The sequence below is a fragment of the Platalea leucorodia genome, assembly GCF_965183815.1.
Source record: "Platalea leucorodia genome assembly, chromosome: W".
In the NCBI taxonomy this organism is placed as follows: Eukaryota; Metazoa; Chordata; class Aves; order Pelecaniformes; family Threskiornithidae; genus Platalea; species Platalea leucorodia.
The window spans coordinates 37,026,493-37,042,962 of record NC_138859.1 but is presented as its reverse complement, the minus strand read 5'-3'; the positions used below and the strand labels follow the sequence as shown (position 1 = coordinate 37,042,962).

General features: G+C 36.0%; 1 protein-coding gene across 1 annotated transcript in view; it reads right to left on the bottom strand.

The window, feature by feature from the left end:
- Nucleotides 1-1,480: 1,480 nt before the first annotated feature.
- The window catches only part of LOC309601904 (transportin-1-like), a 74,444-nt gene continuing 59,454 nt past the window's right edge, over nucleotides 1,481-16,470 (bottom strand). Inside the window, exons 15-25 of the mRNA XM_082335163.1 lie at nucleotides 16,057-16,143; nucleotides 15,165-15,272; nucleotides 14,773-14,931; nucleotides 13,972-14,059; nucleotides 12,784-12,882; nucleotides 12,479-12,574; nucleotides 9,556-9,631; nucleotides 8,672-8,771; nucleotides 7,120-7,194; nucleotides 3,139-3,281; nucleotides 1,481-1,583 (exon numbers count right to left, since the gene is read on the bottom strand). Coding sequence (XP_082191289.1) covers nucleotides 3,174-3,281; nucleotides 7,120-7,194; nucleotides 8,672-8,771; nucleotides 9,556-9,631; nucleotides 12,479-12,574; nucleotides 12,784-12,882; nucleotides 13,972-14,059; nucleotides 14,773-14,931; nucleotides 15,165-15,272; nucleotides 16,057-16,143 — 996 coding nt within the window. The 3' untranslated portion in view covers nucleotides 1,481-1,583; nucleotides 3,139-3,173. The remainder of the gene's footprint in view (nucleotides 1,584-3,138; nucleotides 3,282-7,119; nucleotides 7,195-8,671; nucleotides 8,772-9,555; nucleotides 9,632-12,478; nucleotides 12,575-12,783; nucleotides 12,883-13,971; nucleotides 14,060-14,772; nucleotides 14,932-15,164; nucleotides 15,273-16,056; nucleotides 16,144-16,470) is intronic.

Here is a 16,470-nt window from a genome sequence, read left to right as displayed (position 1 = left end):
CAGGAATACATGTAAGTAGAGGGGAAAAAAAAAAACAAAAACAAAACCCAAAACATCAACAGAAAAGCTAAACAAATGAAATGAAGAGGATCCAAACCAACTTTCACTCTGTAGCTTTAAACTTGCACCCTTGTGTATTTAACTACATCACAAAGGGCCACCAACATGCGCCGATACATTGTAGATACCCTGCATTACATCCATTAACTTAACCATCTCTAAGATCATGCTGTGAACAAAAAGAAAGCATAAAAGGTAATACGTTGAGTGGGAATAAACACAAATATAGCAATCGTCATCAACTTATACAATTGTCTTTATGTGCCAACTAACATTTATGCAGCCTTTAACAGGTCTTACCATGTAACTCATTTTTAGAGATTCTGCTAAAAATCACTAGTATATAACCATGCAGAAAGCACATCACATTGACAGCACAGAGGCAAATATTTTGCACAGTTATATCAGCTTTCCACATTGTGCAGGTTACACACAATACAATATCAATCTTAATCTTAACAGATCCTAAAAAGGTATTTCAAGGCCTAATTGTTAACTACAGTACTTTATATCCATATTCTTAATAAAAATAAGATCCACAGAATCTTAGAAAAGGAATTTTAAATGCAGGGCTATATTGAATTGCTAAACTGCAACACAAGACTGGCGCAACATAGGGAAATGTATACCAATTTCACTCTATGTGATGCAAGCATGCTACTTTCCCACTAATTTAAATTACTTCTGATCACTATGAGCCAGAATGCATGCCTGAACCTTAAACTGCACGTTAAGAATAATGCCTTACTCTAGGAATGAAATCTAATGAAGTACAATAACCAAATCATATCCACTACTTTAATTTTTTTTAAATGTAAAAATTAAGATTTCAATCTTTCCTTTGAAGTGTCCTTCCCCTTACCCCAAAAATGAAAGGAGTGACTCATTTGGCAGCTTGCAGGTTGCTTCATTTTGTCCAAGTTAACCTTTATTAATTTACAACGGAGTTTCTATATTGTACACTGCAAGTGCCTGCTCCTAATACAGACACAAGCTGCATTTTAACTGTACTAACTTAATTTGTTTATTTATTCATTAACATGCAAATTACCTAGGAATCCCATCAAGCAGGATGAAATAATGTAGAAAACCCCTACTTAAAAATAAGCATAAAAGAAAAAAGAAAGCCTTTTACTGTTTGTGACCCCCATTCTTAGGTTTCCTTTACTGTGCGCAAAATAGTTTTCCTCTTTACGTATCCCTATGGTTCAATTATATGTTTCTTATTTTGTTACAATTCCCCACAATAGTCCAGAATGTGCTGTTTTGTTAATAGGTTTTTTTTTCTTCTTCACATCCAGTGCAGAGTTGTAATAGGAGACAGATTTCCACCCACAAAGGCTCCAGATGTTAAAACATTTCCCAACATCGACTTAATACAGTGACGGCAACACCTCCCTCCCACCCCTCCCAGTAGGGTTGGGATTGTACTGTATTCCCTACTGGTTTACCCTTCCCCCCAGTAAAGGGTAACATTTTCCCTGGGTGCAGAGGCTCCCTCATAGTCTCCCAGACTGAAGGACCTGTAAAAGAAAAGACAGAGGTATAGTTAAATCTTATATTGAACCTTAACTGACAGATCAGTGCATAAACAAAGAGCTTTTTTGCCTTTTTTAAGCGGTAGGTGCCAACCTTTAACTTAAACACAAATTTATGCCTAGATTTTCCCTTTTAAGTCTGTTTAAGAAAAGAGCCCATTTATACCAGATAAATTATTATTCATGAAACAACACCATATACTTTAAAGCTACACTGACAGTTCCACTATTGTGGCTAAGCTTAGATTTAAGATAAAAGCAGTCCTATATATTCTAACAAGCTTTTGCCTTTTTAGTATAAGATTATGAGGTAGTTATGACATTGAGAAAGAATATTAAATGTACTTTCTACTGACTTAACAATTTCACTTTTAGATGGATTAAACAAGATAGCCATAGTGTCTCCTCAGTACAAACTGAGAATAATTGACAATTTTACCACTTTGGATTCCTCTTCATTAGGATGAAAAAAACCCACTTATTTCAGAACTAAAATGCCCTTATAAATATGTAAATGTTTGAAATTGGTTTATTTTTAATCCATTGTTCAGATCAAACATGTAATTCAAACAATTTCTTATGTCACTGACTGACAAATCTTAGGCTGACTTTTAAATCGTTGTCCATTCAACAATAAAACAGAATTGCATGATTCACTCCCATAATTTTAGTACAAAAATTCTAGAGGAAGTATCAAATTTATATAAAGATTGAATGAATAAACTTAATTTGCCCTCTTTTTTGGGTAGTATAATAATCTCTTCACAGTATCACACTACTTTACATGCAGGAACTTTGCTTTATACAGTGTGCACAAAACAGCATACAAAGCAAGGTGGTATAATAATACAAGTATTCTAGAATGCACAATCACTGTTCTTTGCTGAAGTTGAATCATTCCCCAGACAGAACTGTAACAATTCTGAATTGGTGCTTAAAGTGGAACACGGCAATAATAAACACATCAGCCTCCCCAAAACATCAAGCTCTACAGTCAGTAGAGTTACAGGTTAGCATAACACCCTTTATTCAGTGCAAAGATCATCTAGTATGTTGTTAGGAATGTATTGGACTTCTCATGGCTAAAGTGTCTTAACAAACTTGCTTTCCTATCCTAGGGAAATATTCCTGCTTAGACCACATCTACCATCTACTAATTCATAAGACATAAGGGAGCCTGTGACTTTAGTATGATGGCTTGAGGATTATAATCATCATTTTGCTTATTAAACCTGAACGGGCACTTTGTTACACCTACACTTCCAACCTTATCTTGATACACTACTGTGCATATTATTCTCTCTCTCCCCCAGAATAAAAGAACAGAGTCAGACAACTGCTTTTGCTACAGCTACCACCATTTAGGTACACTATCATCAGTTTGTTTTTTTTTTTTTCTTCTTCTTATAGGAAGGAAAGATATCTGTTCCAGTGTAACTGAAAAATTTTAGTCTAGTGAATTAATTATGCTTCATATAATGTAAACAGGGAGGAAGTCTGTTATACAGCTCTGTTTAGCAAGGAAGATTTGTGTGCTTACCTCCAATTATGGGACTGCAGCTACAGTGCATAAGGTTAAACTCCATAGTAAGCTGCAAGGCGCTCTTTTAAGGGAAGAGGAAACTGGTCAGAGAAACGCCTCCAATTCTCATCCCCAACTTGATTTTTAAATCCATGAAGAATCTACAAATGAGGGGGGGAAGTCAAGATAATCATTAAACAGCAGATACTCGATCATTATTTACTAGCAACATACGCAGTAAGCCACAAACTGCTGGATTGTGCATCTGTCCATTTGAATTTCCCAGTTTAATATTTAAATGTTACTAAGAAACAAAGGAAGTCTAGTAATGGCTTCCTTAAAAGAAAAAAACCATTTCAGTTAAGGGTGACATATAGAATATAGCTACCCACACAAATTAGCATAAAATATATAAATATATATTCTATATAAATATAAATATACATATATGTGTGTATGTATTTTTAATGACTATGGTGACTTAAAACCTAGAGTTAAGCCATTTCAGAATGCTAAACATTTTGTCAATTGACACAGTTTATATGTTAAGATTACTGTATTCATGTTTATTTTTTTAAATGTATAATATGTTCTAGGAGGAAAGCTGAGCCAGAACCACCGCCAGCATTTGACAGAATGAATGCCTGTCAGTTTCTAGCACAAATACAAAAGCATCCTGTGAGAGCTGTGTTTTTATCATGGAACCTGTAGACAACTATTACTAAAAAGGAAGTTATTAAAATCTTTTGTGTTTTGAAAGAACAGGGATCCACAGCAGTCAAAAGCCAGCATAAAGAGGGGAAGAAAAAAAAAAAAAAACCCAAAACTACAGGTTTCAGTCTGGACCCTCCAATGTAATAAATTAACTGAAAACTACAAAAATTAAATGATACTGTCAAAAAGGTCTTCGTATTTTAGCTTGAAAACAGCAGGTTAAAAGGCAAAAGAACAAAAGCAGATTAAATGGCTCCTCTTAATAGAAAATAATGCAGAGCATCTATAAAGTTTTGGGGTTTTGTTTGTTTGTTTTTTTGGTTTTTTTTGTTAAATTGTGGAACAGTCTCATGAAAACATCCTCACAAAAAAGGCAATGTCAAAGTTAAAGCTCATGGTACTGAGTTCACCCTCAACACAACTTTCTCAAGCAGAGCTGTTCTTAAACAGCACGTAGCAATAACAACATTAGTGTCACCAGTTAATTTACTGCTTTTTTCCCTGAAAGAGACCTTCCACAGGCAGATTCACCTCTCGTAACCCAAAGAGACTGATTAGCCAGCTGCTAAGAAATTACCGAAAAATCTAAGAATGTTAAGGTACAACAAAAGGAACACTTTAAAAATCATCTTCCAGTACAGCAAGTGAGCTTCAGCTACAGTCTTCAGATATCTTGCTTTTATAAAACGTGATGCAATTCTTAGGGTATGTATCAGATCTCAACACTGTCAGCTCATCTACCTGTGCTCTTGGAAGGGGTATTTTATCTCTCGGCTCTAGTGCTCCAAAAACAACAAACAAACTAACCAACCCACCCACCTCAAAATCCAAACACTTGGACAATCCACTAGCAAGAGAAAGACCTCATAGGACTACAAAAAGCTTTTCTGCATTGTTCCTAAAAGGCACAATTATTGTTGGAAAAACATGTAACTGGACTACAGTAATTGTGTATTCAGCTTGCATGGCAAAAAGCACAAAAGAATACACTTTAAAAAGCAAGGATATCCTTATGCGAAGTGACCAAGAAACATTTTTGAATGCATTAGATCCCACATGGATATCCCATGGATATCCTGGAAAGAATCTGAAAGAGAGGAGCATAGCTTATTGAAGCAAGTATTGAATGCTGAAGGACCAGGACAGAAACATGTACTGAAACTGCTTTGGACAATCATCACAAACAGCATCCTGGACTTTCTTTTAAGCTTGTATTTGCTGTTTCCTTTGGCTGATGCTAGAATACTCACAGCCATGCATTTCCTGACCCCGATATTAGAATCATAGAATGCTTTGGGATGGAAGGGACCTTTAAAGGTCATCTAGTCCAACCCCCCTGCAATGGGCAGGGACATCTACAACTAGATCAGGTTGCTCAGAGCCCCATCCAGCCTGGCCTTGAATGTTTCCAAGGATGGGGCATCTGCCACCTCTCTGGGCAACCCGTTCCAGTGTTTCACCACCCTCATCGTGAAAAATTTTTTCATTGTGTTTAGTCTAAATCTACCCTCCTTTAGTTTAAAACCATCCCTCTGATCATTTTTGTGGCCCTCCTCTAGACCTGCTCCAACAGGTCCATGTCTTTCTCATACTGAGGACTCCAGAGCTGGATACAGTACTCCAGGTGGGGGTCCCACCAGAGCAGAGTAGAGGGGCAGAATCACCTCCCTCGACCTGCTGGCCACGCTTCTTTTGATGCAGCCCAGGATACGGTTGGCTTTCTGGGATGCGAGAGCACATTGCTGGCTCATGTCCAGATTTTCATCTACCAGTACCCCCAAGTCCTTCTCCTCAGGGCTGCTCTCAATCCCTTCATCCCCCAGCCTGTATTGATACTGGGGATTGCCCTAACCCAGGTGCAGGACCTTGCACTTGGCCTTGTTGAACCTCATGAGGTTCACACAGGCCCATTTCTCCAGCTTGTCCAGGTCCCTCTGGGTGGCATCCCATCCCTCAGGCGTGTCAACTGCACCACTCAGCTTAGCGTCATCTGCAAACCTGCTGAGGGTGCACTCAATCCTGCTGTGTCATTAATGAAGATATTGAACAGCACTGGCCCCAGTATGGACCCCTGAGGAACACCGCTCGTCACTGTTCTCCATCTGGACATCGAGCCGTTGACCACTACGCTCTGGATGCGACCATCTAGCCAGTTTGCTATCCACTGAAAAGTCTGCTCATCAAATCCATATCCTTCCATATTCCTTTGAAGCCTCTCAGATAACTGGTCTCCTAACTAGGAAAGTGAGATTTTTGTCTTTGCTCCTCAAGATGGGATTCAGAAGTTCTAGATTCTGTTCTGATGTTCACACTTGGCATTACTTGAAGAGAAAGTGCAAATACTGACCCATGATCCAAGTACGTACTTAGAAATATGCTCCATTTTAGCTTTAAGAGGATCATTAACTTTTGACATACATCCTTCCTAAAAACAGAGATTTCACTTTAGAACATACAAGGGGAGCCACACTACTTAACAGTAACAACATCTGTTCATGAAACTGAAATAAGTTTATTTTGTTCTGGTTTTTAACCTAAGACACTAGTGCCAAAACACAATATATTATTTTCTGGGTGTTTTTTTCTTTTTTTTTCCCCCTGCTTGTTTATTTTACACAAGGCAAACAGTCCTTTTGCTTAAATTCTATTGACACTTTGTCTAGGGATGCATTCTTGGCTATCACTGTACATTAGTTTCTTGAAGACTTGCTTATCGAAGAGGAATTCTGAGGAGGATTAAGCAATCCCCAAAATTTATTTTCAGCTGAAGCAAGATAAACAGATCAGGATACCACTGGAAGATTTTTCATTTGCAATTTCCTAGATATTTCTCAAAAAAACGTAGGCATCTTGGGGGGGGGGGGGGGGGGAGGGGAAGGGGAGAAGTTTTAAACCACACAGATCTCATTTTCTAGAAAATAAAAAAAAAAGTCTTATATGTGGTATAAAAAAAAACAACCCTGTTCTTCCAAATGCAGTCAAAACGTAGTAGGCTAGACATTATGAAAAGCTCTTTGAGGATGATTATCCTTTCAAATAAGATCTCAAGTGAGCTTTTCAACACTGTTAAAAAGAATTTTGGAATAACCTGAAAGCATGTAAGAAAATATAGGTAAAAAAAACTTCAGATTTTTATGATGTTTTGTCTGAAAGTTTATGACTTTGCAAGAAAGCCTTCATGACCACAAATACAGTAAGTGCTAACAGTGGAAACAGAAAGCAAGAAATAAACAGAGGATCCAAAACAACCACAGTTCAGATATACTGTCATACTAGAAACATTACCTTACAGAACATGTCTCGAAGATCATCTTTTGGGCTAATCCATGATGCAACAGCATCACAAAAAAAAATAAAGTCCTATAAGATTAAACAATCACATAGGTTAGAAGCCTCAATTTATAGGTCTGAAAACAATGCTTGATGTTCGTTCTAGGAATTGTGCAGGGTATTTGATCCTAATTCACAAGTGCTTTTGGTTTTATGTCTTTATTTTCCAGTTAATTCAGACAATAATGGTAAGTTATTGTATGCTTAAGTGTATGGAAATAGAAATAGCTGAGTGTAGGAATAGCTTTGTTTAATCAGGTTTTTGATTAAAGAAAACCACAGAAAAAAAACCCAAACAAAACCAACAAACACACACCTCCTCCCCTCCCACGCCACACTTGTCTAACTAATTCTTTCAGTACACATACCGAGTTTGAGAACCAATCATCTTAATAACAGTCGACAAACTCAAGACCACACTTGCAACTCACTCTCACATATTTCCAGTTGGGAAAAAAGCTGCTGTATTTCTTTAAGCAGAGGCAGAAGTTGTTTCTGGGATACACAGAACGTTTATCATACAAGTTCAAAATTAAAGCCATCCCAAAATCCCTACATTTAGTTCATCCGCTGTCATGCATTACCTCCTATTACACCATTAAAGTATCAGTCTTAATGATTAAGTTGATAATGCACATGGTTTTGGATAGGAACTGAGGATAACTACTACACAGGAGGAGAGCTGGGATAATGAAGAGTCCTTAATTACTCCCTCCCTTTAAGCTGTGTGAAAGAACAAATGGGAAATGAGGGAAATGCTAAGTACAGAATAAGGGATAAGTGAAACGAACTGAAAAATTCAAAACAAGATAGAGGCTCAATTCTTGTGTTTCAGAGAGAAGGATTCCAGGCAGAGGAGAGGGAAATTCACCTTCATTTTCCTCTTCAAAAATATTACATTGGTACAGCTTTACTTTGGAGCTGCGGAGACTAAAGAGCAAGTCATATTCTATTCTTGAGATGTACCATTTATTTTAAAGAGATGCATCTTCCTTGTCATATTGACTATTTAAGCAATATATCCAAAGTTGAAACAGAATCTTCCCTACTCAAGTTTTAAGAATGAAGGGGTGGTTATTGTTTTTATTCTGTTTCTTTTTTTAAAAGCCTAGATTGCATCTGAAAAATAGGTTTTAGTATGTCAACTTTTGCCTTGTATTTTCATACATATCCTCAACATAAAAAAGACTGACAGAAGTATCAAAATACAGTTAATCAAAGTTCATTATTTACGTAGTCTTTATAAGTAAAAGATAAAAAAATGAATTTAACAATACTGTCCTTTCCTTTCCATAAGTGATAATTACTGAAGCAGAAATGCTGATGTATCATGATATGTATCATTTGAAATATAAACATTTTGGCCTCCTTGATGTCAAAAAAGCAGCTACAGCATGTACTACAGGGAATCAACATCAAGCTAAATTTTTTCATACTCCATATATGGCTTTCACTAAATTTCACATGAGTAAAGAAAAAAACATTAAGATCTATTTATGTATCTTACTTGGACTACTCCACTGGGGTTGACCGAGATCATGGTACATATCCCACGGAACGCTGAATCCTTTTCCTCATTGTCTCTTATGTTTCGCAGAGAGGTGCACCTAGTAAGTTGGAGAGCAAAACTTAGCTAATTCTACTACTTTTATATTCAGTCAAGTCAGAACTAGATGACAGTATTTGATGGAATAAGTCACACTGATAAGATTATCTGAAACACTATTTTGAACACTTAGAAAGATACTTGTTGCATACAGTCTTTACTAGTATATTCCCATTAGGCATCATCTCCAGAATCTTGCTTTCCTGTTGCACTATATACAGTCGGAAAGTGTGACCTGTATTCCATTAAATACAAAAGAAACATGTATATGAAATATTTATAGAAACTATCATTATTAGAAGCAGAACATATAATACTATTGCAGTATGAATTATGTCAGATACCACTTACAGAACAGTTATTTAACTTTTACAGCAGCAAGCAAGCTATTTTATACATAAAAAGTCTAGAAACATATTCCTTAGAGCAATTCAAGCCTCAGACTGAATTTTAAGTAAAGTAATGCAGTTTAAATTTTACAGTATTTGCATGCATTGTATTATCATTCTGGTGGATTTTAAAATGCTCTTTCGTAGTCAAGCTTTAACACGCAAGCATGTGACAATCTTATCCCATGCATAAATTAGTCGTTAGCCACAACATAAAGAATACATGACGGTGCTACTAAAAACTCACAAACCTGATAGGACAAGATTAGTCACATGGTTGGCAATGATTAAGGATTGAGATTTTGTAACCAACTCAAAATATATCTAAAAGTGAGATAGAAGAAAGAAAGAGAGTGAAGAAAAATGAATTAAAAAAAAAGATTGAATAATACACACCAGGGTCTTATAAACTGCTGTAGCATGGGGGCCACCTCTTGAGGACAAACGTAACCAAGACGACCAATTGTTATTGCTAAGGTAATGCAATCACGGTTATACACCACCAAACGCCAACCAAGACATGAGCAAATGAGGGGGGAGGAGAAAAAATAAAGAAAAAACAACAAATAACTCAGAAACAGAAGCCAACAGAATCTGTGTATGATAGTAAACATAAGATTTCACCAGTGCTGTTTATTACCACCCCCTAAATAAGAGGCAGCAACATATATGGTATACTCTCCAGGGTAAAAGAAAAATTAAAGAAAATGAGAGAACACCAAAAAACACAATTTAAAATCCAAAGGCTTTCTGATGTAAGCAGTCATTCTGCCCTCTTCAGAATCATCTCTTACAGTAAATTTACCTACCATACACTTCAGTTTTTAATAAAAAGAACTATTATGGATACTCTTGACAGAAAGGAATTAACCATTTTCAGTTTTAGTATCAAGTAGTCCTAAACATTTTATTTTTTCAATATTTTGAATTCAAGATTTTAATAGACCTACTATCTATCAGTAAAAATACATTTATAAATATTTTTACATTGAATATATTGTGGTCTATCTAATAAATGCTAAATAGATTAAACACTTCTCAAATAGTACCAAATATTTGTTTTCTTCATAATCTTGTAGAGAATTTAAAGTGGTTGCTAACTCACAGCAACTGACTGCAGAAAATTAATTCTTTAATCCCAGTATTTCTCCTGTTCAGAAAAGGCTTCCTCATAAAAGTTGCATAAGAATCTGACTTCTGATACAAAAGCATAAGGATACATGAAAAGCAAAACCACTTCTTTGGATGATTAGGTAGTGTGGTCCTTTGTTCTGAGGGACAGACTGAAGAAAATATCATCATGCAAATGTGTTTTAATGGTGTTTGCTCAACTCACAAAAGATTAATCTTTAGAAAAAGGAGAAGGTGGGGAATAACGTATCAGGATTACTTGAAGCAAAATACATGAATAATACTAAAATCCAGCAGATTTATATGAAGCAGAGAAAGGAAACCTATGTTCAAGGGACATACTATGCAACACCAATTAACAGGCATTTGTGAACAGTTTCATGAAACATGCAATAAAGCAGATGATGCTTTCTCCAATAAAAGTTTAGTGTAGGATACACTAGCATTTTGAAACGTACTCATTCCATAAAAGCTGCAGCTCACTGGTAATGTACTATTTTGCCCAGACATTACTCAGTTTCAATATGCACTGCCTCAAATTTTCAGCAGATCTAACTTATAAAACTGCATTTGAAATGCTACTTTCAAATGAAAATACACTTTTTGAGGTTCATCTGTAAGTTCTCACAGCTACAGTCTGTACAAGGAATAGTAATTTCTGTCAAAGCTTAACTTTTTGGCATGTACTCATTATTTTCTATGCAACTACTTTTACTTAAGGTGGTCTCATATGTTTCCATGGAAGTGTTTTCATAGCTCATTACATAACAACCTAAAGCAGAAAACAGTAATACTCTTGCAGGTACCAATGGCATGCAGCACAATATCCCACAACAAAATTATAATAAGTACACCACACCCAACATTTATTTGCAGTTATGCATCCACATTTAAAGTAACTATTAAGATACTAAAAAAGTCAGTGTTTGAATGCTTCAAAAAATTCTCTAGCACTGATGGAAGCAAACATTTAAGTACTGGATGCTTCTCAGTTACAGGTATTGCACATCCATCAGTGCAGACGAAGGGGGTTGGGGCAGGGGGAAAGAAAATTTATATTTCTATACTATTCCATGGTGTATTTCATAACAAGTAGTTATTTGCTCCAAAATTATCTTTTCAAAAAGCAGTACCTATAATATGCCAGACAACTAGGCAATTTTTCCTTCAAGTTCACCTTCCATACTAAATGAGGGGGTGGGGTGTAGAGAATACTGGAGGAAAAATATGTACTGAAAAAAAAAAAAAAATCTCTCTCCAATTTATCTCATACTTAGCTGAAAAAAAAAGGTAACTGTAGCACTGAATTTGCATCACTTTCAATTATGTCCGGTATAATGACTAAACTATAATTTTTCTTACAGGACAGTTTTCAAACAGAAAAAAGTCAAAAGATTCTCAATTAGTAAAATAGTAAACCAGAACCCTGTTAAATTATTAATAAAGTTTTGCTGAAGTATGGAAGGTGCTCTTCACACCAGAACATGCCCTCTATAAATGCAAAAGAAACAAGCCTCAGAAATTCTGATTCAATAAGGCATTGGGGGACTGCTCCCAATTTGGAAGGCAAAGCTGCTGGCCAGAACATAGAAACGTGCATGCCACTGTGTTAGACTTGTTTTCAGAAATTTGTTATTAAGTGACCAGGTAATAGAAGTTATGCGTAATTTCAGTTATGTTGTGGTAAAACTGCCATTACAGATCTAGATTTTTGAGCATATTACTACAAATTAATCTTAAAAAAAAGTGCATTTTTTGTAAATTCAAAGAGTTCATTAGTTGTTTTATATATGCCAATTACATTTGTTTCAAACACTAGACATATATATACAGTACACATGTGTAAGGACATGCATATATTAAAGCCAGTGTAAAGCCACTAAGTCTTTAAGTGTTACTGCATACATTTGTCATATTGTATACGTAAATAAAATTGGAAGAATACTTAAATAGATGATAAATAAATATAAAGTGTTATAAAGGTGAGAAAGCAATAACTTTAATAATCTAGATATATGATAGATGTCTTGCTGCAAGACTGAGACTTGTAAGAGCTTCTGCAAAATAGTTTTTGCTTATAAAAGACAAATACATAGCAATAAAATAAGTTCTATGCAATTTTTTAAATCATTATATAAAAAAATAATCTCTAATTCCCTTCATCATGAATGGTTCAGTTTTTGGGTACCTGTGTTCTCTAACAATGTCTTTGGTGTGTTGGGTCTGTTAATTATTTCTACAAGCTGGTGCAACACCATTGGAATATAAGGCTGCATCTCTATACCTGAAACAGCCAAAAAGAAACATTCAGAAGAAAATTACCATTAATATACATGATCTGGTACACTGAACTTACTGTCAAGGACAAGAATATTAAATTTAATTTAATTTTTAACATGAAAGTATCACTAAAAATAAAAATAAAAAAAACCCCAACAACAGACAATCCATTCTAAATGTGCAAAGATTCAAAGAAAAATTTAAAAATCTTACCCATCTGGATGGAGATTTCTCCGATTGCCCAGGTGGCATTGTTACACACAGAAATGAATTCAGGGTTTAGGTTAGTTCCCAAAACGGGCATGAAATCAGCTAGAAAGAACAACATTTTAAAATCTCATCACACAATACAACCATCTTGTCCCATTACTGTAAGATCATGGGGGGGGGAGGGAGTTTTTAAAAAATCATGTAAGCATATTTAAATTATTGTAAAGCAGTACACCTGAATTAACAAGAGCTGTATTTCTGCTATATATCAGATTAACCTGGATTTTACAATCTAAGCAGATCAATGCAAATCTTTTCAAACTATGATTTAAAAATATTTCTAAATAGGCTTTACCTTTATGTAACTCTAGAAACCTTTTTTCTCCCCTTCCTGGGGGTGGGGGAAGAAAAAACACACCTGGAGAGCTATGTATTCAGCTGTGCTAAAAAAACCCAACCCAAACCAAAACACACCCCCAAACCGAACAACAACAAAACAAAACACCAAATACACTCCCCCCCCCCCCCAAAAACCAACAGCCAACAACAATGAAGCCTAGAAGGCAAATCACCGCCTTGATTAAATTTTAATAAAATATTAGTCACAAAGATAGATTATAACATCTGCCAAATAAATTTTAAATTCCAAGCCTATCCAAGCATTCATTTGTAAAGTTAAGTGTTTCTCAAGAGTATCTGAGGGAAGAGACAGTGAATATCGTGGAAGTGTATAACTGAAGTTACTTCCCTACTGAAATTAAAAACAAAGCAAAAAACCCAAAACCTACCCTCTAGCCAAGTTTTCTAATTTCAATATATATAAATTATATGTAACAATAGATTCTAGTAGAACAAAAAAGCTACAAATTCAAGAATTTATCAAAGAAAGCAACTGTTCTAATTGAAGTCTAAGTACATCTGTTTTGCTATATTCCAGCACAACAGGAAGCATGTTACATTATAAAAATCATGCAGCAAAATGAACTATTGCACTGTCTACAAAAAGAAGAACATGTCTTAAACACACAGTTCAAAGAAGAAAAGACTACAGATACTTGCTGATAAAGGAAAATGAAAAATTACACCACCATTACAAGGCAAGCCACAGAAAATGGAACTTAACAATGGCTAAACCAGTCTCTTATCAGTTTGTAAAACATGTTAATTATTTAATATGTAAAAGAAACATACCGATGCAAGGCTTAACATGCTGAAAACACGCCTTTGTCAGATCACCTAACAATGCAAAAGAACTCTGCCGTACCTCAGGCATTTTATCCTAAAGAGAGAAAGAAGAAAACCTGACAATTCTAGAAGTGTTTCTGATTCTCTTAAGAAAGAAAATCCTTGGATTTGTGGTGGGTTGACCTTGGCTGGCCACCAGGTACCCACCAAGCCGGTCTCTCACTCCCCCTCCTCAGCAGGACAAGGTGGGGGGGGGGGGGGGGGGGGGGGGGGGGAAATGAGATGTAAAAACTCATGGGTTGAGATAAAGACAGTTTAGTAAAGAAAAGCAAAGGCCATGCATGGAAGCAAAGGAAACAAAAAGGTTTATTCTCTACTTCCCATCAGCAGGCAATGTCCAGCCACTTCCTGGGAAGCAGGGCCTCGGTACGCATAGTGGTTGCTCCAGAAGACAAGCACCTTAATAACAAATGCCTCCCCTTCCTCCTCCTTTCTCTTAGCTTTTATTGCTGAGCATGACATCACATGGTATGGAATATCCCTTTGGTCAGTTTGGGTCAGCTGTCCTGGCTCTGTCCCCTCCCAGCCTCTTGCCCACCCCCAGCCTACTGGCCTTTGGGGCAGGGGGGTTGGAGAGACAGCCCTGATGCTGTGGGAGCACTGCTCAGCAGTAGCTAAAACACTGGTGTGTTATCAACACCTTTCTAGCTACCAATACAAAGCTCAGCACTATGAGGTCTGCTATGGGGAAAGTTAACTCCATCCCAGCCAGACCCAATACAGGATTAAACAGGTTACTCATCTCACCTGCATGCATTGGTACATTAGTGTCAGGATATTGCTGCGAGCCACTAGCTGTTCAATGTTGCCTCCAAGTCCTTCAGCTAAACCACTGAGTAAATCAAGAGCCACAATCATGAAATCTTTATCTGGAGCCTCATATTGGTCTGGCTGAGCATTGTGCAGCTGCAACAAATAAGTACGCATTTTCAAAATGAGTATTAGATTTTCTCAGGGGTATGCATAAAAGTAAAATCAAAACAAATCAAACAAAAAAAAATTAGTTTCAGAACTGCAGCTTCATTTAAATATTCAATGGTTAATACTACAAATCTCCCTGCAAACCCGTAACTTTACATAGTTAATACATTGGTTTAAGAAGATATTCTGAAATCATTGGAATAGCAATAGAAAAATACCATGGCTTGTGCAAGAGTCTTCTGCACCAGATTTACACAACGCTGGTACACAGGTTCACAGTACGGAAGAAAGCCAGATTGCAAGGCAGTAGCAACTGACGACAGGCACTGGAATAAAATAAAAATAAATAAATAATAAAAAAAGGAGTGAGAGACACACACACTAACTTTCCTCACCTCCCCGAAATACCTTTTACTTAGGAGAGGTAAATTAAAAGCATTTTAAGTATACCCACAAGTAACTGATTAAGTAAAAACAACCTAGAAAGGCAGTACCAATTAGCTAAGCCAAGGCAACTGTCAGCTAATTGTTACTCTCTCCTACATATGTCAGTTGAGAAAATTTCTCAGAAGCAGCATCTTCTTAGAGGTGGCCAAGAAAGTTCATATGAAGACAATTACTATAATTCAGCTAGCACTTAGACTTAACTTCAGTATCTTGACAATGTACAAGTCGTAACATTACCCAAGAGTTATGAAACTAATTTCTCTAGAAGTGTTTTCCTGCTTCACACTTGGAAAGCACAGAGAATAGACTACATGGTCTGGTTCATACCTTCAGCCTGATAATAGTTTTAATGGAGGGATGAAGGGAGAGCAAGGAGAGAGAGAAGACAAGAACAACAGGGGGATGAAATAATTTTTTTTAAAAAAAGAATCCCAAAGAAAACACTCAAGAATGGCAGAAAAAAAAAAATCTAAAAGATTTCTGCTAAACCTAATGACATTTCATCAGTCACAAGATTTTCTCACTACAGTCATATTTTCTCCATAATGGGAAATACCTAACACTGTCAGCTTTTACAGTCACACTTCCTAGTAGGAGCATCTTTAGTAAAAGGGGTAATTCCTAAAAGAAGTTGATAAAACATATTCAAATTTTAACATTTACCTCTAATAAAGGGAAAAGATCTTTATCTTCATCCTTCAACATGTTCCACTTCTGGATTAATGGAGGCATTAGCATCTGAATATATTCCTGTTTAGGATGAAAATGTATCAGCTACTGAAACACTTCATTGCATACTAGTTTATTTCAAAGCTAGAAAATTGATATATTAAGAATTGATATATTCTACTCTTTCAGCAAAAGAAAATTGATATACTGTAATTCAATCATTGTTGCAATATATAGTAGTAGTTTAACATTAGAATTTACAATTTATGTCTTAAGTTTTTTTGCTGAGGCACATAAGTACCTTTTCAAAATGAATCTCCAGGTTTGGCTTCAGTCTAGCAACTTTTAATAGCTGCCTGGGTTGTTACAAATCTATAGGATTGCCTCAGAAAACGTTTTTACCAGCAA